The sequence below is a fragment of the Mastigoproctus giganteus genome, chromosome 7 (assembly GCF_048544385.1).
Source record: "Mastigoproctus giganteus isolate SK-2022 chromosome 7, ASM4854438v1, whole genome shotgun sequence".
NCBI classification, from domain to species: Eukaryota; Metazoa; Arthropoda; class Arachnida; order Uropygi; family Thelyphonidae; genus Mastigoproctus; species Mastigoproctus giganteus.
Genome location: NC_143581.1, coordinates 72901673 through 72923976, shown reverse-complemented (window position 1 = coordinate 72923976; position 22304 = coordinate 72901673). Strand labels below are relative to the sequence as shown.

At 37.2% G+C, this 22304-nt stretch overlaps 1 protein-coding gene across 2 annotated transcripts in view; it reads right to left on the bottom strand.

Annotated features, from left to right (window-relative positions):
• Positions 1 to 22304, bottom strand: part of LOC150082990 (uncharacterized) — a 389813-nt gene that overhangs the window by 238899 nt on the left and 128610 nt on the right. For both annotated transcript variants that reach the window (XM_090376961.1, XM_090376963.1), the window contains exon 7: positions 1461 to 1565. In XM_090376961.1, the coding sequence (XP_090233087.1) occupies positions 1461 to 1565 (105 nt within the window). The remainder of the gene's footprint in view (positions 1 to 1460; positions 1566 to 22304) is intronic.

The following is a 22304-nucleotide window of genomic DNA, read 5'->3' as shown; positions in this document are numbered from 1 at the left end:
ACAAAATTATCAGCCGGAAGAAGGTGCAGAAGAAAATAAGTGATTACTGTATGTATTTTTCTTAAGAAAGTCATAATATGCATAGCACAATTGTATGTATATTATTTACAAAAATATTGTGCAAAATCTGTATATAATTTAATTTAATTTTACATTAAACGTTTAACAATTTTTCTTTATGTCTTGTGTATGTAATTGTATATTATTTACAAAATATTGTTCAAAATCTGTATATATTTTAATTTAATTTTACATTAAACGTTTAACGATTTTTCTTTCTTTATTTTTTTTTTTTTTTTCTCCCTCAGACTTCTTGTTAGCGTACACTTCTCTCTAATGGACACATTTTCGTTCCCCATGGCTGTCCGTTAAAGGGAAGTTTCACTGCATATGTTAGGTTGTTATGGGCACATCTGCATTTCCCATCATTGATAATGGGATTGTTCCTTACTGCAAAAAAAAAAAAAAATTGTTTAACTGTCAAGTTTCTCAAACCCCTTTCATAAGTTATGTGGGCCAAAATTTAAGAAACACTACTGTATAGCACTATTTATGATAGACAGACAAATGAAAGAGACATAACTACTGGATGAGGCAAACTCTAAACCAAATTAACTCCAAACTTGGTATGTGTAATAGTATCATAACAGAGCTATAATGTGATAATGCAGATAGCATGGAGTCATACCCTGGATTTCACATATTTCCAAAGGGGAAAAAATCCAGTGGTGTGATGCCCATTAACTTAAGTGGTCATCTAATGTGAATCTCCTTGACTTCAGTTTACTTTTGCATACAATTGTGAATGGTCCTACTGCAAGCAGAGAGATTTCAGTTTTCTACTAAACTTGACACTATCTAACTGTAACTAACCTTTCTTTGCACTGTCTGTCAACATCATGAAGTGATGGTAATTTCAAAGTTAAAAAACATGTACAATGTATGTCTTGTAAAATCTTATGCTAACAACACATTTATTTCCCGATTACATCTTTTCCTTCACTCCCATTGTGCTTTAACAGATTAACGAATACATACCCTATTCTATACAGTATTATATAACTTATGTTAACAGGCCAATTCTCATGTTGTACAGACTAAATGATAATTAAAAAACTTAGAAGAAACCTATTCCCTTCCCTTGAGATTAGATAACCACAGGGCAGTATCAGCTTTCATGAATAGTTCTAAGTGAAAGGCTATAATAACAAGCTGCTGCAGTCATGAACGGATCTGAATTCAGAACTCTCAAAACAAATGACAAAACTACTTGTTATGGAGGCAGCACAGAAATAAACACTTATGATAAACAGTAATTTTATTCATAAATTTCTATAAGTCATGTAACCAATTTCAATTTTAACAGCATACCATGTATAAAATATAATTTTCAAACATATAATCATGACCAAATTAAAAATGAGCTACTCTGAAAATTACGTACAAACAAAATTACTCACCTACAACAAATAAAGAAAGGAAATGACTAATACCAGTTGATAATAAAGATGACTGAAATTTGTGTTTATCCAGTGAGATGTGTTCTTCTTCCACTTCATCTGAATCTACAAGAAAATAAACCACATTCACTATATACAGTGAGATTTCTCTATTATGAACTTCTATTTAACGAATTTCTCTATATTACGAATTTTTTTTGCAAAACATTGCACCTTGAAACGAAATTACATGTAAAATTAACCCCATATAACTAAATGTCGAGGCAGTGTTGGGTGGTTCGGAAAACTGCTAACTTGGGGGGGGGATACAAGGACTAACAGATTAACAGTAGCCACTGGCAGAGGTGAAAGTGATTCTTGCACTGCTTCTATTGGAATAAGCAGAAGCCTGGAAAACAAGATGCAGGATGTTTCAGAGACGGCTGGAAGTCATTGCAGTACAAGTAAACACATGGGTTGTGTTAGTGTAGCTAAGAATAGGAACAGGTGCATGTATACTTGCTTGTACATCAATGCTAGGAGTTTGGTAAATAATTTGATGAATTTGAGTTATTGCTCAAAGCATCAAAGGTGGATATTGTTGGGATATCAGAGACGTAGTGTCACACAGATATAAGGAATGCAGAACTGGAATTTGGGAACTACAACATCTACAGAAAAGATAGACAGGATAGGAAGGGAGGAGGGGTTATGCTATTAGTTAAGAAACGCATAAAATCCAAGGAAGTGAAGCCAGTCGACATCGCTGGACAGTGCAGTGCAGTGTCGAGTCAGTTTAGTGTGACATAAGCATTGAGAGATCAAAATTGAGAGTAGGAGTGTGCTATTGGCCTAATGACTCTGATGAGTATAACGAAAATGTACAAGGAAATAGAGTGGGCCAGTAAATCAGAGAGCCTTATAATGCGGGATTTTAATTTCACAGATATTGACCAGAATTCTGGGTTGGTCATTCACACACTAGCAAGGCTTTTGAGGATTTATTGGATGATTGTTTTCTACATCAGCATGTTCCAGAGGCAACTAGAGGGAGTAATACTCTTGATCTGATTATAAGTAGTGATTCTTCATGCATTAAGAATCTGCAGATAAAGGAACCACTAGGTGAAAGCGATCACAGTGGCCGAAGTGGGATTTACTCAAAGAGGTAACTACCATCAGGGGTAAAGGGAAGGATTATTGCTTTCGATGCTCTGAGACAGTATTTAAATTCTATACAGTGCGACCAACTGATGGTGTTACCAACAGCAAATTCAAATTGGGAAGCATTCAAAGAACTTATCTTGGAAGCTAGTAGGCTTTACATACCAACTAAGAAATATTGTTCAAGGTTTAGCCCTAAATGGATGTCAGATGAACTAATGAGCCACATGGCAGAGAAAAAAAATGCATGGGATACATAGCAATTAACACGTGACACAGAAGCCTATGATAGATATAAGCTGGTCTGTAACAAAAGTCACAAAGGAGGTTAGGCAGGCAAAGGCAGATTGTGAGAAATCTTTGGCAAGGGATGCAAAGAAAAACAGCAAAGAGTTCTTTGCTTATGTTAACTCTAGAAGGAAGGGGATGAATCAGATTGGTCCACTTGATATCGATGGTTCAACTGTCGATGATCCTCCTCAGGTAGCTAACAAACTAAATCAATATTTTGCATTGACATTCACACATGAGGAGTTATTCAGCGAGGGGAATGCCAGAGGTTATCCAACTCTGGCAGTAAGCTAGATAATCTTGTAATAACTGAGAGTAAATTGGAGGAGAAATTGTTGAAGATAAACACAAGAAAGGCACCTGGGGTGGATGGGATCTATCCAGTTATATTAAAGGAGGCAGCAAAGGAAGTAAGCAAACCCTTAGCCATAATTATGACAGCTTCCTTGGACTCAGGGGAGGTACCCATGGACTGGAGATGTGCAAAGTGACCCCAATTCACAAAGGAGGATCAAAGGCTGACACAAGTAATTATAGACCTGTGAGTTTAACTTCTGTTCCAGGAAAATTAATGGAGGCACTAGTTAAAGTAGCACTGCAGGATCATCTATACAAGACTTCAGTTATAGCTCGGACACAGCATGGTTTTGTTAAGGGGAAGTCTTGCCTGACCAATTTGATTGGATACTATGATGCAGTCACAAAAGAACTGGATGCAGGGAATAACTTTGATATTATATATTTGGATCTTAGAAAGGCTTTTGATACTGTTGTAAATGGAAGACTGCTGCACAAATTGGAGCAGTGTGGCATTGGAGGCAAATTGCTGCTATGGATAAATAGGTGATTGAGGGGGAGAAGACAGAGAGTGGTAATCAATGGACATTGCTCATCGTGGACTAATGTTATTAGTGGATTCCCTCAGAGTTCAGCATTGGGTCCATTATTGTTTTCTGTATTTATAAATGATATTGATGATGGTATATCAAGCTTAATGTCCAAGTTTGCAGACGATACGAAGGTTGGCAGGGTTGTCAAGGACACTACTGACACTATGCTAATGCAACAGGATCTGGAAAGGTTGAGCAGATGGGCTGAGAAGTGGCAAATGAAGTTTAACATTGACAAATGTAAAGTACTACACATGGGAAACAGCAACCCCAGACCAACGTATCAACTCTGTGGTACTACACTGACAGTGGTAGAGAATGAATTTTTTTTTTTTTTTTTTTGTTAGTTGTTGGCGCATCAGCTTCTGTGGCCATAATGCACCTCCCAAAGTTTTTGCATTTTACTCTGATCCAAGCCTGAGGCGGGATTCGAACCCGTGACCTTTTGGACAGAACACCACTTTCCTCCTGATGTGCCATGGGCTTTTTAACGCAAAACTGAATTCACTCGGACTGACCGAGGACCCAACTTGCACTGTGGCAATATGGAGACGTGGCAACATATCATGCACAAATGTGAATGCTATGAGGAACAAAGATCAGTACTAATCACCAGTATAAAGTTTGTACCAAAAGACAATGAGCATCACCTCCTAAATTCGGAAGACGAGTACACCGCATTCAGCCACTACGCCCCGGACATCTTTAACGGAAGGAGAACAGAAATCGCTATCCGCAACAATATGGAAACATCTGAATAGAAGAACTTCATTGAAACTAACCAAGGAGGAGACATTCAAGACTACAGCATGAACATACCGCATGATTACAACCGATCAGAAGAAATTAGCAACAAAGATAACTCTTCATTCATGATCTGGTGCAAATGGCCAGGACTGATGCTCTCAACGAATATGACTACCTGAATTGACATCAAAGCAGTACTACAAACTGACCAGAGTCATCACTTCCTGATGACTCTGGTCTTCCTGACCCCATAAGACGAACACTAGACAAGTGAGACTGAACCAAGACTGTGACCTACCTGAAGTGACACTGAACTGAACATCCAAAAACCATGACTGTGACCACAGCTACGCTGTTGCCTCGCCTTTTGGCGATCTGGGTTGGACACCTAGTCTGGCCCACTTTCTCTCCATATCCTGGCGTGGGGAGGGGCCGGGACCATCCCCTCGCCACCGTCCCCCCGTTTACTTCTCCTGGTGTGGCGTGGGTATGCCACACTGATATCTGGGGTCATCTACCCTATTGGCCTCATACTTCTGTCTTTCCCCTCCAGTCTTCAGTCTTTCCCCCCACTCTCTCCATACATCACAGTGTACGCCCCACACTACAAAAACTTAAATAAACTTCCAAATTATAACAGCCAAATCGTGCATCAATTCCGAAACTTAACCTCATTAGCGAACCACCCCTTAAAATCGCGTTATTATTTTTATTTTATTTTTTTTTTTTAGGCCCTTGCCACTGAAATCTCAGGAAATTAGGTGGCAGGGCCTACCAGATTAAACAATTATGCTGGGTGTACCTGGTCTGCCTCCACGGGGCTGAGTGTGGGCAACGTTGGGCCCCAGCAGGGGTCTAGCGGCTAAATGGCCAGAGGAACAACGATACACAACACAATACTTCCAAATCCCATACACTTTTAAATCTCTGGCCTTAACAGTGATCTGTTACACCCAAAAAGAAAACCACGCGGAGATGGGGGAAACCCCTAGTGCCATTTGACACGAACACACTTTACACTTTACCTTTGGGTTGCCAGGCAGGCACTTTACTCACCTGGCTAGCCTGGTCGGCCAGAGAATGAAAAGGACCTGGGGGTAATTGTGCAGGCAGATATGAAGTTCCCTGAACAGTGCAGACGAGCTGCAAGAGTAGGTCATGGTGTCTTGTCAATGATATACAGGAATTTTTCTACCAGGGATAAGGAGGTGATTATTCCCTTGTATAAGGCAATGGTCAGGCCACACCTTCAGTACTGTATACAGGTCTGGAGGCCTCATTTCAAGAAGGATGTAGAGCTGCTGGAACAAGTACAGAGAAGGGCAACAAGATTAGTGAATGGTTGTTGTTGTTGTTTGGTTTTTAGGAGCATTAGCAAATAAGGCCATATTGCTCCGGGATATGCAGTGGTCATTCTCTGACCTTTCCGCATCCTACGTATTTGGTGGTGACGGGCTCGAACCCCGGTCTAATCAAGAAGCGTGTGCTGCGCACTGCTGCTCCTTTCCACCTGGCTACGGAGGCGCCTTAGTGAATGGAACAAGGGGTTGCACTTACGAAGAAAGGCTTAAGTTTTGCAAATTACAGTGTCTGGAGACTAGGCACCGGCGAGGTGATCTGATAGAGATGTATAAAGCCTTGAATGGTTTGAGCATGCTCAATGCTGATGGGATTCTTCCTCTTGCTCAAAATAATCACGTGAGAGGGCATAAATTCAAATTGAGGAAAGACAGATGTAAGATAGATGTGCGGAAATTTTCCTTTAGCCAGCGGGTGGTTGGTTGGTGGAACAGACTTCCATCCCTTTTTGTGGAGGTTGATAGCCTAAATAAATTTAAGGCTCAGCTAGACAGGTATTTCGAACGAACGGAGGGGTGAAGTTTTTTTTTTTTTTTGGCCGATGCTGCATAAGCTTGCTTTCTTGCATCATATGCCTCTACTAATGCTAATGCTATTGTTAGTCTCTCTATTACTGCTAAACAGCCGTTCAAATATACGGCCTCCTTCCCTCCGAAATTGCACATTAGCATCTGGAATTAACCATCCTTTTAGTCAATACAGCAGGCCCATGTTATAACGCGGTTCGCTTTACGCTGATTCGCTATAACGCTGTTCTTATATTATAACCCGTATCTGACTATAACGCTGTCACAGATCACTATAACACTCTTTTACAGATTGCATTTTTGGCATATTTAACGAAATCGTTTCATTTGATGGAGTCGATAGCTTGAAAATGGATAGCAAAACAGCATTAAAACGTTTCCCACGCCGACTTGAGAAATTTTCCCACGCTCAGTGAAATTTTCTCGCACGCTAATTTAGTTTCAGTACAGTGACTTGTTACGTAGTTCCGAGATCAACATTTTAAAAAATGATCAAGTATATTGCTTGTAATATTTGCGTTATATGCATTTATCCGAAGTCTAGTCATCACTCAACTGAGTATTAGACATCGTGCGTAACGGAAAGTTTACTTGAACATTGTATCGTAATTAATTCAACCAACGCAGTTACATTTTCAAAGAGCTAATAATGACTGATAGGAATGAAAATGCAACAACGTCTGGGCGCAGTACGAAGGCTATAAATGTAAGAAAAAGACTGAATTTGAAAATTAAATTAGACGTTTTGAAGCGAATCGATTCCGGTCAACGACAAACGGATGTGTGCCATAATTTAGGCCTTGCAACTTTAACTGTAAGAACAATTATAAAAAAATAAAGAATTAATTTTTGCAGCGGGAAAGATAGCTGTTCCACTGCAAGCAACTAGGACTAGGCCGGCTATTAGGATTGAAATGGAAAGACTTTAATTTTATTGAAGATAATATTCCAATGCAGAATTCAGTTAAGTTAAATATTAAAAAAAGAGAAAGAGATTAGCCAATATGATGATCTGAAGAAAACTCGCCTAAAAAAAAAAAAAAAAAAAAAAAGTGGAACCATTTAAAACTGGTAAGGGCTGGTTGAATAGATTTAAAATCCAGGAAGAACCCGCAAGTGCAGATCAAGGAGCCGAAACTTTCAAAAAAGAACTTGTTAAAATTGTTGAAGAGGGGTATTATGTGTTATACTTCTCAACAAGTTTTTAACATAGCTGAAGCAGGACTTTTGTGGAAATGAATGCCTAAAAGAAGTTTCATATTGAAAGAAGAAAAAAACATGCCAGGTTTCAAAGCGGCGAAGGATCGGTTGACTTTATTGTTGGTTGTAACGCTGCGGGGGATTTAAAATTAATACCCCTTTTAGTTTATTTGGAAGAGGGCCAAAGTTCAACTCAAAATCCACACATTTGTCATGATTAAATTCATCAATTAAATTAAATTCATTATTTTAATTGGAATTTTAAATTTACTTTTGATACGCAAGTAATTATACTATAATTATACGTATAATTATACACATAATTATACGTATGCAATGCAGAATATTTTATATGTGCAAATATTTGAATATTAAATATTTTGACCGACATTTGTGTATCTTTTCATTACTGTTTATTATTCATTAGGAAATATCCTATGGCACCGAACGCAGCTCATAAATACATGTTACCTTATGGGAAAGCGGCGCTCACTTAGCGCGGATTCACTTAGCGCTTTGTTTTTCCGGAACCAATGATCAGCGTTAAGCGGGGATCACCTGTACTTGTGGCCATTGACACCCGTAGGAGGGTCTTTGTTTCATTTTTGTTACAGTTATAAAATCAAATGGGTTTTCTTAAAAGTGGTCATAAATTTTACAATAATTAGGGTAGATTTGTAAATTGGTGTTGGCTCAGGGGAATATGAAATTCGCTGTGGTAATTTGTCATCAATCACATAGGCTATAAATAACTCTTGTATTTTTTTTTTTTTTTTTTTTGTGAAAAGTAACATACAGCATACATTAACCGTAAATTTTCTTTCGTTTATATATGAATGAAAGCAGAATAAAAGAAATTCACAAAGTCATATATCTCTTCAAAGTGAGTGATAGGAAAAGTCACGTGATACTGTTAAATTGGCAAGTGAACGTCGTTGAGTAGGTGGTACTAACAATTCACTATATGGCCAGCGCAGTGAAGTTTGTGGTCATAAATCTGTGGTCATATCAGCAAGAGCTGCAGTCCAGTAATTTTTACAGTTGCGGAAACAATGTCAAAGAAAAAGTGTTTAAGTATTAATGATAAAGTAAAGATTCTTCATGATATTGACCAGGGTTTTAAGAAAAAAAGATACTGCGGAGAAATATGGCATACCTGCAAGCAACTTATCTATGATTTTAAAAAATCGAGAATCAATTTTAAATGCAATTGAAGGAGGAGCAGACAAGAAGCAAATTAAGTTGTGTATATACGAAGATGTTGATAAAGCTGTTCTAAAATGGGTGCAAATGATATGTGAAAAGAATATACCAATATCGGGTCCAATAATTATGCAACAAACTCTGAAATTTGCACAGTCCCTGGGACATACAGGATTTAATGCGAGCACTAGGTGGCTAGATAAATTTAAGAAGCACCACAGAATTGCAGAAAAGGTTATTTGTGGAGAAAGTGTTAATCAGAAAGTGTCATCGGAAAATCAAAAAACCCAAGATGTTTAAGAGGCACAAAATCTTTGGAAGCTGACTACACCTTTAATAAAAAAGCATGGATGACAAGTGATATCTTTGAAGACTAGATATTAAAACTAGACAAGCATATAACAAAAGAAAAAAGGAAAATTGTGTTAGTAACTGACAACTGTCCGGCACATCCTGCCAGTATTTCTGCCAAACTTAAAAGTGTGACGTTGTTGTTTTTACCACCAAACATGACATCAAAACTACAGCCAAGTGTTAATGTAAGCAAAGAAGATTGCAACAGTTGAAGGAACAATACCTTAAATAAGATTTTGGAAGAATATGAGCCTAAGGATGTTTTTAATGCTGAAGAAATGGGTTTATTCTTTAAATGTCTACCAAATAGAACACTTGCTTTTAAGGATGATAAATGTTTTGGCAGAAAACAAAGCAAAGAAAGAATCACTATGTTAGTTGGGGGCAAATATGACAGGAAGTGAAAATTAAGACTTTTAGTCATCGGAAAATCAAAAACCCCAAGATGTTTTAGAGGCACAAAATCTTTGAAAGTTGGACTCGATGGAATCAATGGACCAAGGCATTATTAAAAATTTTAAATTTCATTATCGAAAGAGAATAATAATGAAGATTGTCAATGCGTTATCAGAAAATAAAAACTTGGAGGTTACAATTAACCTTAGAGATTGCATCCCTGAACTGGCAAAAGTTTGGACAAGCAATGTCACTGAATACACTATTCAAAATTGTTTTTCGAAAGCGGGATTTGCATTGAATACAGAAGTCGAACAACAACTGGACGAACAAGATGAACTGCCCCTTTCACAACTGAAAAACTTTTGGACATTATTAGAATCGTCCAGAAACATCGAAAATGAAATAACACTGGATTGTTATGTTTATGTAGATCAAGATCTGACTACAACAGAACATCCAAATGAAGATGAAATACTGCTGAACAGTGTTAGATGCAACCATGGTCACGAAGAAATTAACGATGACACTGAAGACACATCAGAACAACACGTAGAAAAGCCAACTTGCGAAGAAATGATTAACACTTTTAAAACGGTTCGTATGAGTCTCCAGTTTTGTGAAAATGGTCCTGATAATGTTTTTAATGCTCTGAACAAATCTGAGGTTTTCTTTGAGAATCAGACATTTTTTAATTGTACTGTGCAAACGAAAATTACAGATTTTTTTAATTTGTGATACTTACCGGCGAAAATTGTGCAAACGTAATTTAAATAAGTGTTTTTGAAATAAAATACATTAAAAATAAATGTAGATTCATTTTCATTTTCTAATTAAATAATTTCTAAAAAAAAGATATTCCCTGTATAACGAAATTTCTCTATAACGAAATTTTTCGCTGGATTTATCGAATTCGTTATAGGGAAGTTCAACTGTATTTCCAATTATTTCTACCCCAAAGAAATAAAAATTGAAAAACTGAAATTTTGGAATATTCCACATATTTGTATTTAAGGGTTTACTTTGTTAAACAGTATTTATCAAAACAAATGCTTAAAACATTAGATGCAATTGTGGGTGTGTACACACACACACATACAGAGTAATATAAAAATTTATATAAGATCAGCTAGATATATATATATATATATAGCATCATTGTCATCATCAACCATTTTCAATCCACTGCAGGGAAGACCTATCCAGCACAGTTCCTTCTGTTTTGTGCAATGGCCATCCATTTACTACCCACGAACTTGTGAATTTCATCTATCAATCTCTGTCATTGTCTTCCAGGTTTTCTTCCAGCTCCTCTTGGGTACCATTCTATTATTTTCTTAATCCATTTGTCAACATGTCTTCGAGCTATGTGTCCTGCCCAAGACCATTTTAGTTCTTTAGTTTTGATAAGAATGTCCTTTACTTGAGTTTTTCCTTTTCCAGCTCTAAACTTCTATCTTCACTGATGAGAGATCTTACGTTGTAACAGGCCAAGTTCAGTTTCTGTGCATGGAAGCCTGGTCATACCCAGAGATTCTTAGCACCCTCTGCTTCCACTCTGATCCTCTCAATGCCGTAAGAGGGGGAGTGAAAGCCGTTGGGGACTGAGGGCCATTTGTTTCGCCATGCTGTCATGTGCTTGAGAGTTTGGTCTTTTTCCTGGTCACGCTGACCAGGCATATTGAAGAGAACCAATCTACATGTTTGTTGCCACCTAAGTGACATAACAGGGCTTACCATCGAGAAGGTGTGCATGAGTGGATTTTAGGGTGGCAGGTCAACCGGAATTCTCCTAAATCTTCTGAAATAGAAAGATATTGGATTCATCAGTGTTTTAGACAGAGTGTCTGATAACACTCTGTCTAAAAATACACAGAATGCCTGTTCCCCTCTAAGCCCCCTATATATATATATATATATATATATATACACACATATATAATTATATATATATATATATTTGTTATTTGTTGTTATTTTGGTTTTTTTAGGAGCATTAGCAACTAAGGCCATATTGCTCCGGGATATGCGGTAGTCATTCCCTGACCTTTCCGCATCCTCCGTATTTGGTGGTGACGGGCTCGAACCCCGGTCTAATCAAGAAGCGCGTGCTACACACTGTTGCTCCTTCCCACGTGGCTACGGAGGCGCCTATATATATGTGTATATATATATATATATTTTTTTTTTAATATAAAAGAAATTAAAGGTTATGGTTACACATATCTTGGGCTATAATCTTAAAAATAAAAAAAGATTTATTATACAGGTTGGCCTCGATTAACGTGATTAATTCGTCCCGCAAGCGCATCGCGCAAAACGGAAACGCGTTAATCGAATATATTAATCAATAGAAAAAATTATAATTGGTACTTGACCTTCTGGAATGTCCATAAAGAATTTTAAAAATACTTTTAAATAACTTTTTAACTGTATACAATGTAAAAGATAATGAAAATAATTATGGAATTAAATGTTTATTGCATAAAACAGCAGTTTCCAAACTGTGTGCCGCGGAATATTTTAAATTTTCGAGGGAAACACAGCGATACTCTACATCTGTCGGACACCGCGCAAACTACTAGATCGAGGTATTCACAGTTTCAACATTTCTTATTAAGTTGTTTGGACCTAACTACTAAATGGAACTGTTAGGTATTTCTTTTGGTCTGGGTGCGCCCTGAAAAAATTACTGAGACACTAAGGGCGCCTGAACCGAGAAAGTTTGGGAACCTCTGACATAAAATACACAATGAAGAAACGACTGTTGCAGAAATATTTCAACAGTGTTGACTTTCTCTTTTCATCAATCAATTTCCAATAGCTAACAACAATCTTCTCTGGGCCCTGGCAAAATAAATATCGCAGAGAACCTCAAACCTTTTGTTTGAGATTCTATGCAATACGAAAGATTTCATCTAATTCTTTTACTGTTATGTCCTTCGTGGTAACATTTTCATCTGGTTCATTTAAAAATTTGAATTTTTATGCAAGTCTGCATTGACTTTATTAGCAGGAGACAAACAAGTAACACGTCTTCTTCCGATGGTTGATGGAACACACCAAGGTGGGCAGCAGGCAAACGTTCGTTAATTGACCGTACAACTTGCGGTAAGCTTAATGCGTGATTCAAATCTTTTTCAACTATCGAATTAAAAAAAAAAAAAAAAAAGATCGCGTTAACAGGAAATTTGCATTGTGTAAAGTGAAAAGTGGTATAATTTTTCAAATAGCGTTAACTGAAAATCGTGTTAATAGAACTCGCATTATGCAAGACCTGGCTGTATATATTTATTTATTTATTTTGTGTGTGTGTGTATATATATATATATATATATATATACACACACACACACAAAATAAAATAAAATAATAATACACACATAAATTTGTCAATTTTTTAACAACATACAATGAATGGCTCTTTTCTAGGGCTAATACCCTGCAGTTTGCAATATATTCAACCAGTTATAGCTAGGCCTGCAGATTGAGAACAACTGTCTACCTTTTTAATAAAATAACACAAACATACTTTTAACAGCAAAATGAGAGGCAACGAATTACCATTACAATTTCAATGTAATGACATAACTTCAAATTCTGACTCAGAATTTGGAAGACTTGGTCTTCTCCGAGGCTCAAAAAAGCAAGACAGTCTCAATCAAATGTGAAGATCATGCGTATCGTATTTTTTTAATTGGCAAGACACTGTTCATAATGAATTTGTCCCACATGATCAAATAGTGAACCAGGAATATTAAAAAGGTTTTACAGTGATTGCATGATGCTGATAAGAGAAAGTGGTGCTTGCATTATGAAAATGCCCCTGCACACTCAGCATTTTCCATTCAAAAATTTTGGTGAAGCACTCTACCACTGTGGTCTTCCGCCACCATGCTCACCGAATTCAGCTCTCATGTTGCCCCCAAGCTTAAAGCACCCTTAAATGGTCAGACTTTCAAAAACTGCAGAAATTATTCAGAATACAACACAGTTGCTTAGCAGTTCCAAAAGAAGCATGTCAAGAATACTTCCAAAAGTTGCAGAAGCACTGGAATCGGTGCATACAATACCAAGGAGACCACTTTAGAGGATATCTGTCCAAGTAGGAGGTAAGCTTCATCATTTCCCAAATATTAATGAGACATATGGCAGAGAAGAAAAATGCATGGGATACATACAAATTAACACGTGACACAGAAGCCTATGATAGATACAAATTGATCTGTAACCAAGTTACAAAGAAGGTTAGGCAGGCAAAGGCAGATTACGAGAAATCTTTGGCAAGGGATGCAAAGAAAAACAGCAAAGAGTTCTTTACTTATGTAAACTCTAGAAGGAAGGGGATGAATCAGATTGGTCCACTTGATATCGATGGGTCAACTGTTGATGATCCTGCTCAGGTAGCTAAGAAACTGAATGAATATTTTGCATCGACATTCACACATGAGGAGTTATTCAGCGAGAGGAATGCCAGAGGTGTATTCAACTCTGGCAGTAAGCTAGAGAATCTTGTAATAACTGAGAGTAAAGTGGAGGAGAAATTGTTGAAGATAAATACAAGAAAGGCACGTGGGGTAGATGGGATCTATCTAGTTATATTAAAGGAAGCAGCGAAGAAAGTAAACAAACCCTTAGCCATAATTATGAGAACTTCCTTGGACTCAGGGGAAGTACCCATGGATTGGAGATGTGCAAATGTGACCCCAATTCACAAAGGAGAATCAAAGGACGACACAAGTAATTATAGACCTGTTAGTTTAACTTCTGTTCCTGGAAAATTAATGGAGGCACTGGTTAAAGAAGCACTGCAGGATCATCTAGACAAGACTTCAGTTATAGCTCAGACACAGCATGGTTTTGTTAAGGGGAAGTCTTGCCTGACCAATTTGATTGGATACTATGATGCAGTCACAAAAGTACTGGATGCAGGGAATAACTTTGATATTATATACTTGGATCTTAGAAAGGCTTTTGATACTGTTGCACATGGAAGACTGCTGCACAAATTGGAGCAGTGTGGCATTGGAGGCAAATTGCTGCTATGGATAAAGGGGTGGTTAAGGGGGAGAAGACAGAGAGTGGTAATCAATGGACACTGCTCATCATGGACTAATGTTATTAGTGGAGTCCCTCAGGGTTCAGTATTGGGTCCATTATTGTTTTCTGTATTTATAAATGATACTGATGATGGTATATCAAGCTTAATGTTCAAGTTTGCAGACAATACGAAGGTTGGCAGGGTTGTCAAGGACACTACTGACACTATGCTAATGCAACAGGATCTGGAAAGGTTGAGCAGATGGGCTGAGAGGTGGCAAATGAAGTTTAACATTGACAAATGTAAAGTACTACATATGGGAAACAGCAACCCCAGAGCAACATATCAACTCTGTGGTACTACACTGACAGTGGTACAGAATGAAAGGGACCTGGGGGTGGTTGTGCAGGCAGATATGAAGTTTTCGGAGCAGTGCAGACGGGCTGCAAGAGTAGCTCATGGTGTATTGTCAATGATATATAGGAATTTTTCTAGCAGGGATAAGAAGGTGATTATTCCCTTGTATAAAGCAATGGTCAGACCGCACCTAGAGTGCTGTATACAGGTCTGGAGGCCTCATTTCAAGAAGGATGTAGAGATGCTGGAACGAGTACAGAGAAGGGCAACAAGATTAGTGAATGGAACAAAGGGGTGCTCTTATGAAGAAAGGCTTACGTTTTGCAAATTACAGTGTCTGGAGACTAGGCACCGGCGAGGTGATCTGATAGAGGTGTATAAAGCCTTGAATGGTTTGAGCATGCTCAATGCTGATGGGATTCTTCCTCTTGCTCAGAATAATCACCTGAGAGGGCATAAATTCAAATTGAGGAAAGACAGATGTAGGATAGACGTGAGGAAATTTGCCTTTAGCCAGCGGGTGGTTGGTTGCTGGAATAGACTTCCATCCCTTGTCGTGGAAGATGATAGCCTAAATAAGTTTAAGGCTCAGCTGGACAGGTATTTCGAAAGAACAGAGGGGTGAAGTGGAAGTGGTTATTTTTTATTTATTTGTTTATTTTTATTTATTTTTTTTTTATTTTTATTTTCATTTTTTTTTTGGCTGATGCTGCATAAGCTTGCTTTCTTGCAACAAATGCCTCTACTAATGCTAATTAGTTCAGTTGCTGAGCTTTATTGATCACACTTCATATAAACACACAGGTGTTATACAGTTAGCACATTAAATATTCTATGTCATTACCTGAACAATGATGTGAAACAGAGTTATGTATCTAAGTGGCTCCGCACAAGTTTAATGTTGCAAGAATGAAGTGAGGTGTATTGACACAGAAATCAGAACCCTATTACAAAAAGTATAGTAATACTTAATTTAAGCACACAAAAAATAATTTAATTCTGCAAAACGAAGGTAAATGTTCACAATGGTAACCAAATGTGTATTTTATCGGCTGTACCCACATACTGGGGAGTTTCTATCTCCCTTCACTCTCAGCTGTTAAGTTGCTCACCAGTTCATGCAAGTCTTCTATGACCAGCTGACATCACTATAATCTGCAAGAACAATTTGCACTAAGTTACAAAGCCCACTGACAGTACTAAAAGAAGGGAATGTCACCTTTTTTTGAATTAACTAGTATTAAATTAAATAGTATCCCAAAATATGGATACACACACACACACACTCACTCACTCTCTCTCTCTCTCTCTCTCACTCACTCTAGCAGGTATGTACAATTATATGTTACAAATATACAAGAGGTGGACAAAATAATGGAAACACTTGTGATAAGAGTTAGAGGTATGCACTGATATGATGTTGGCCCACCTTTTGCTTTAAAAATAGCTTATATTCTACATGGAATAGATGCAAAATAATCTTGAACTGTCTTAAGACAAATATTGGACCATTCTTCATGGAAGAATGTTTCAAGCTCCTTGAGTAATGAAGGTGAAGGAAATCTGCTTCTCACTCTCCTCTTCAAATAAGCCTACAGTGGCTCAATAACTTAAATCTCGCAATTATACAGAACAAGGAGATGCTTAGCATCGCCTTGTTCATATAATTAATCAGTTTCATGCTCCTCAAATCAAGACTGGACAATTAGATTGTCCAACTTGGTTTGAGGAACATGACATCGTTTGTGGGAAACAATGTCTGCACCATGCAATTAACCTAGTCACTCAGAATATCAAGGTAATCAGTGGGATAATTCATCCATTCAGGACGATGATTTGACCTAAAGAATACCAAGATATTTCTGCCCAAATCATTGTTGATCCTCCTCCATGTTTTATGGCTGGCACAAGACAGTCAAGAATGATGTGCTTCCTTTGTTATTCTCCAAACAAACTTTCCCTGATGAAAAAAAGTGTGAATGATGATTCGTCTGAAAATATGACATTTCCAATCGTCAAGTGTGCAATTTTTGTGCTCCGCACAACTCTTTCTAACATTACTATCAGTAATGAATGGCTTGGCAGTAGCAGCTCTGCCATAAATTTCAACTTCATGAAGTTTTCACCAAACTGTTTTACTATAAGCTGGATTGCTGAGACTCACATTAAGTAGTGCAGTTATTTTTGAAGCAGAAGTACTGTTTTCAGATTACAATCCTTTCAGTCTAGTGGTCTCTTTCAATCAGCTTAAATTTTCTGCTACAATTTATCCTATAAAATTTTGTTTTTCCATACTTGGTGAATGCAGACATCACTTTCGATACAATTTCTCTGGATATATTAAACAAGTAAGTTTTAGTGACTGATGCCACTGTGAAATGTGCACGAGCAATCTGACCTCTGGAATTCAGACAGATCAGTCATTTTCTTCATGTACCTTTTTATTAACACCTCTAAATAGATATCATCTTTCCATCATGGTACTACCTGCCAGAAACAAAACAAACAAACAAAAAAAAAAAAAAAATCGCCATTGCATGTTTAGAACTACATCATACAGTCTACAAAAACTACTACTTTCCTATCAGGTGTTTTCGATATTTTGTCCAGCTTCTGTATCTCTTGTTTTTTTGTACAGTTCTTATATGAGGGGAGGTTAAAAGTTAACAGCCTCTCATTTTTCAACATGGGTTCCCCTTAAATCAACACACTTTCTGGCACAATCCACTAACTTTTGTAACTGACTCAAATAAAATTCCGTCGATTTTGACCAAAAACAATTGTTGACTGCATCCATCACAGAATTGTCACTATCAAATTTCTGCCCTTTCAAGTTCTTTTGAGATTTAAAAAAAGAATATAGTCCGATGGGGCCAAATCTGGCAAGTGGGGTGGATGCCATAATCGCTCAAAGCCACAGTCGTGCAGTGTTGCCCGAGCCACAAATACTTGCATCAAGACAATGCATTGTGTGTACCAGTGCATTGTCTTGATGCAAGATGACTCCTTTGGCCAATTTCCCATGCTTCTCAAACTTCAATTCCTCGCAGAAATGGCTCAATAGGTTAGAACAGCGTTTCCCAAACTGGGGTCTGCGGACCCCTGGGGGTCGGCAAAATGGTGGTTGACCATATATATATATATATATAACATATGCATATGCTATACATAGGGTTCTGCAAACTTTTTTTTGATATCTGAACGGGTCTGTGAACTTTTTTTGATTTTTGAAAGGGTCCATAGATCTCAGTAGTTTGGGAATCACTGAGTTAGAATAATACTTGGCATTGATAGTCGCATCCTGTTCCAGGAAATTAATGATGATCACTCCTTTTGCATCACAGAATATAGATACCATGACTTTCCCAGCCAACTTCTGCACTAGAAACTTTTTAGGAGGAGAAGAAGAGAGATGCTTCCACTGTTCTTTTGTTTCAGGGTCAAGGTGGTGCACCCATGACAACATCTCACTCTTCCCTGCTTCTGATCTGCATTCAGTGCTTTAGGAAGGACCCACCTCAAAGAAACCTTCTTCGTTCCAAAAACATGCACCACAATATCGTGAGCTCATTCATAGAAGATAATGAATGTTGTCCAATGTGCTTCAATGTTATTATGCATTCTTGCATGATCAAGTCGTGAATGGCATCCAAATTTGCAGGTGTTGACACAGTTACATGCCTCCCACTGCAGGGTGAATCTTCAACACTGTCTCGTCCATGCTTAAATTCTACAACCCATTTTTTGGCCGTGGAGTATGAAGGGTAAGGTTCCCAGAATGTCTGAATTTCTTTTCAGTGATATTCCCTTTAAATGAAGGTACTCAATGACTGCACTGTGCTTGAGTCTCTCAACAGTCACCATCTTTATTCACATTCCACACTTCAATGCAATCTGTAAGGGAGAAGAATATAGTTATAACCTGAAATTTTCTGTAAACACACAAGAGAAACAGCACAGATTGGCAATGTTGTCTTTCACGAAATCTAAATTGGGCTATAAACTTTAGAGACTCCCCCCCCCCATACATTGAGCTGCATGACTGTTATGGCAGCAAAAATAAAACTCAGCAATCTCTGTTATTAAGTCTAAGAAACCAAGAAAGATTCTGCAATAGTTATTATTTTTTTTTTTTTATCCTCCATTGCAAAAGTGATTTTACTACGAAGAACATTCATTATTATTCTCTTTCATATAAAGTGTATATGTGGTGACTTGAATATGTACAGCATACGCATTGGGAAATCGTATTTCGTTAGTGATAACTGTATTTTGGTTTTAGCAATATGAACAAAATGTATTACGTATGCAGCTGTAGTGTGACTCAGAGGTATGTGAATTCCCTCTAATTTTGCACATCCAATACTTAGGGAAGGAGACAGAATAGTAAAATTTAAAGCTGACATATATACTTTACGGTAGCAAATTTTCATTATAGTTCTTCCAATCAATTTCATTATAATGATGTTTGACTGTAATGATGTAGTTGGTTTCAGCAATCTTTTCAAATTAGACAAGCTATTCACAAGTCACTGACTCACTTCAGACTGAATTTTATCGTGGATGCATTTTGAATTATCGATACTAAAATATGTGTATAACTCTATATCATTAGTCAGGAAGAGTAGCTTTGAAACACATTGCATTTTGAAAAATCTGATTTCAAATTAACAATGATATATGGTTTAATACTTAAAATACATGGTTTAATAATTAAATTCCAGAAGTGAGTTAATTTAAAGAAAACCCAATGTTAGAATACGAAAAAGAAAACTTTTAATATTTTTCAAAGTAATTGCCTTGAGCAGTTATATTCTTGTGAAATTACTCAAAAAGCAGCATGGAAACTTTTCTTAAATGAATTTTAACTGACCACCAATTCCTTTGTCAAATTTATTTTCTATCAAATCATTGTCCTTTTGGCATACACTGCTTTCTGCCAACAAGAAGTAGTCAAGGGGAGATAAATTGGGGGAATAAGGAGCAGGTTTCATTCACACTTTTCTCTAACTTGAATCAAAATGTAATGTTTTGATCTTTATTTTATCACTTAATACAATCACAATACCTCAGTGAAGACGTAGACTTCTGTAGCTGCTGCAAGCCAATAAGTTTTCATTGAAATTTGATTGTATTTTTGATTAGTTAGCATATTAATTTGTGTTTTACAAATAGATTAAATAGGCTTAGTGGCGTTTGTTAGCTTATTTTTTAAATTTAGCTAGTGACTTTGTAAGTTACAACTCGCTACTCTTACTGCTATCGTATTGGTGTTTTGGCTGGAATATCGTAGCGTAATCAGTAGCGTAGAAGAATAGTAGGGTTTTAATTGTAATAAATAATAAATTTTGAAGGTTGTTGTATATCTGTTGCATTTTTTGATTAGCTAACAGATTAATTTGTGTTTTACAAATAGATTAAATAGGCTTAGTGGCATTTGGTAGCTTATTCTTTAAATTTAGCTGATTTTGTAAGTTACAACTTGCTACTCCTACCACTATTATAGCGGTGTTTTGGCGGGAATACTGTAGCGTAACCCAGTAGCTCAGAAGAATAGTAGGGTTTAAATTGTAATAAATAGATATTTTGATGGGTTTAATCACTTTTTGGGCATACATCTGTTGCATTTTTTGATTAGTTAACGGATTAATTTGTTTTACAAACAGATTAAATAGACTTAGTAGTGTTTATCAGCGTATTTTTTTAAATTTAGCTAGTGACTTTGTAAGTTACAACTCGCTACTCTTACCACTATCGTATTGGTGTTTTGGCTGGAATATCGTAGCATAATCAGAAGAATAGTAGTAGGAAGAATAGTATTAGAAGAATAGTAGGGCTTTAATTGTAATAAATAATAAATTTTGAACGTTTTAATCACTTTTTTGGGGATATATCTTTTGTATTTAGCTAAGGATATAACAAATTTAGCATTGTGATCGTTATGGTATAGCGTAACTTGATAACATATATCTTGAATTTGATAGCTGAGGTATAACATAAAACTATATAGCGGAATACGTATTACTGCATTAGCTTTAGTATAGTATTGTATAGTCAAATATAGTATAGTAAATTAATCTATTTGTTATTTGGTTTTTTTTTAGGAGCATTAGCAACTAAGGCCATATTGCTCCGTGATATGCGGTGGTCATTCCCTGACCTTTCCGCATCCTCCGTATTTAGTGGTGACGGGCTCGAACCCCGGTCTAATCAAGAAGCCTGTGCTACGCACTGCTGCTCCTTCCCACCTGGCTACGGAGGCGCCTTAGTAGTAAATTAATCAATTAAATTTATTAACCATTTCATTGTTAATTAATTAAATCATATTTAAACGGAAATCATGCCCCAGACTAGAGCAGCAAAGCAATGTGCACAAAGTAGTGGGAGTGCTGTGGCTCGGAGAAGAACCGAAGAAGGCGATTCTTCAATGAATTACAGCCTAAAGAAATGTGCAACTTCTGAAATGTTTGTTTTCTGGAATGGGACATGATGTTGCCAAGGGAGGATGTCTTTGTGTGTGTGCTTGATGTAAGAATTGTGAAGAAGTTAGGCGTGAACTCAGCGTTGTTATGGGACTTTATGAAAGATTGAAGGACAAGATAGATGGCCTCGAAGGACTTAAATTGGGCCTATCAAGCTCTCAGCTGCCCACATCAATGTCAGAGCTTGAACTTGATCATCAGGCAACATAGTGGAAACTTCAAGGCAGAATGAGCTGGTCCCACAGGAGCTAGTTATTGTCGGTGATTCTATTGTCAGGGAGAAGGGAAATATATTGTGCAAAAAGGATAGGTGGAATAGGACCAGTGTATGTCTGCCAGGAGCAAAAGTTGATGACGTTGTAGAGCAGATATCATCTTTTAAGGGCACAAAGGGTGATACTGATGTACACGTTGATACTAATGACATTAAGACTACGAGATCTGTGGACTTACTTAACAAGTACAGGTCAGTGTTGAAAAAAAAGTCGTGACTTGGGGTTAAATTTGAAAGTGTCTGCAATTCTGCCCAGACATGATAGGGGGGAGAATGCCGAGAGCCTTGTTGGTCAATTTGGCCCTGAAGAGATTGTGCAAGGTTCATGGGTTAGAATTTTTCTCAGTGTGGTCTGTGCTTATTAACAAGAGAGATTGTTTCTATAGGGATGGGATACACTTAAATAGAAAGGGTGCAAGAATATTTGCTGATGTTATTGAGGCATTGTTAGGTGGGTCAGAAAATTGCTAGCTTTGGGGGATTCACAGACCAATAGATTAATGATAGCCACAGGAAGAGGTGAAAATCATTCTTGCACTGCTTCTATTGGAATGAGTAGATAGGAGAGGAAGGGAGGAGG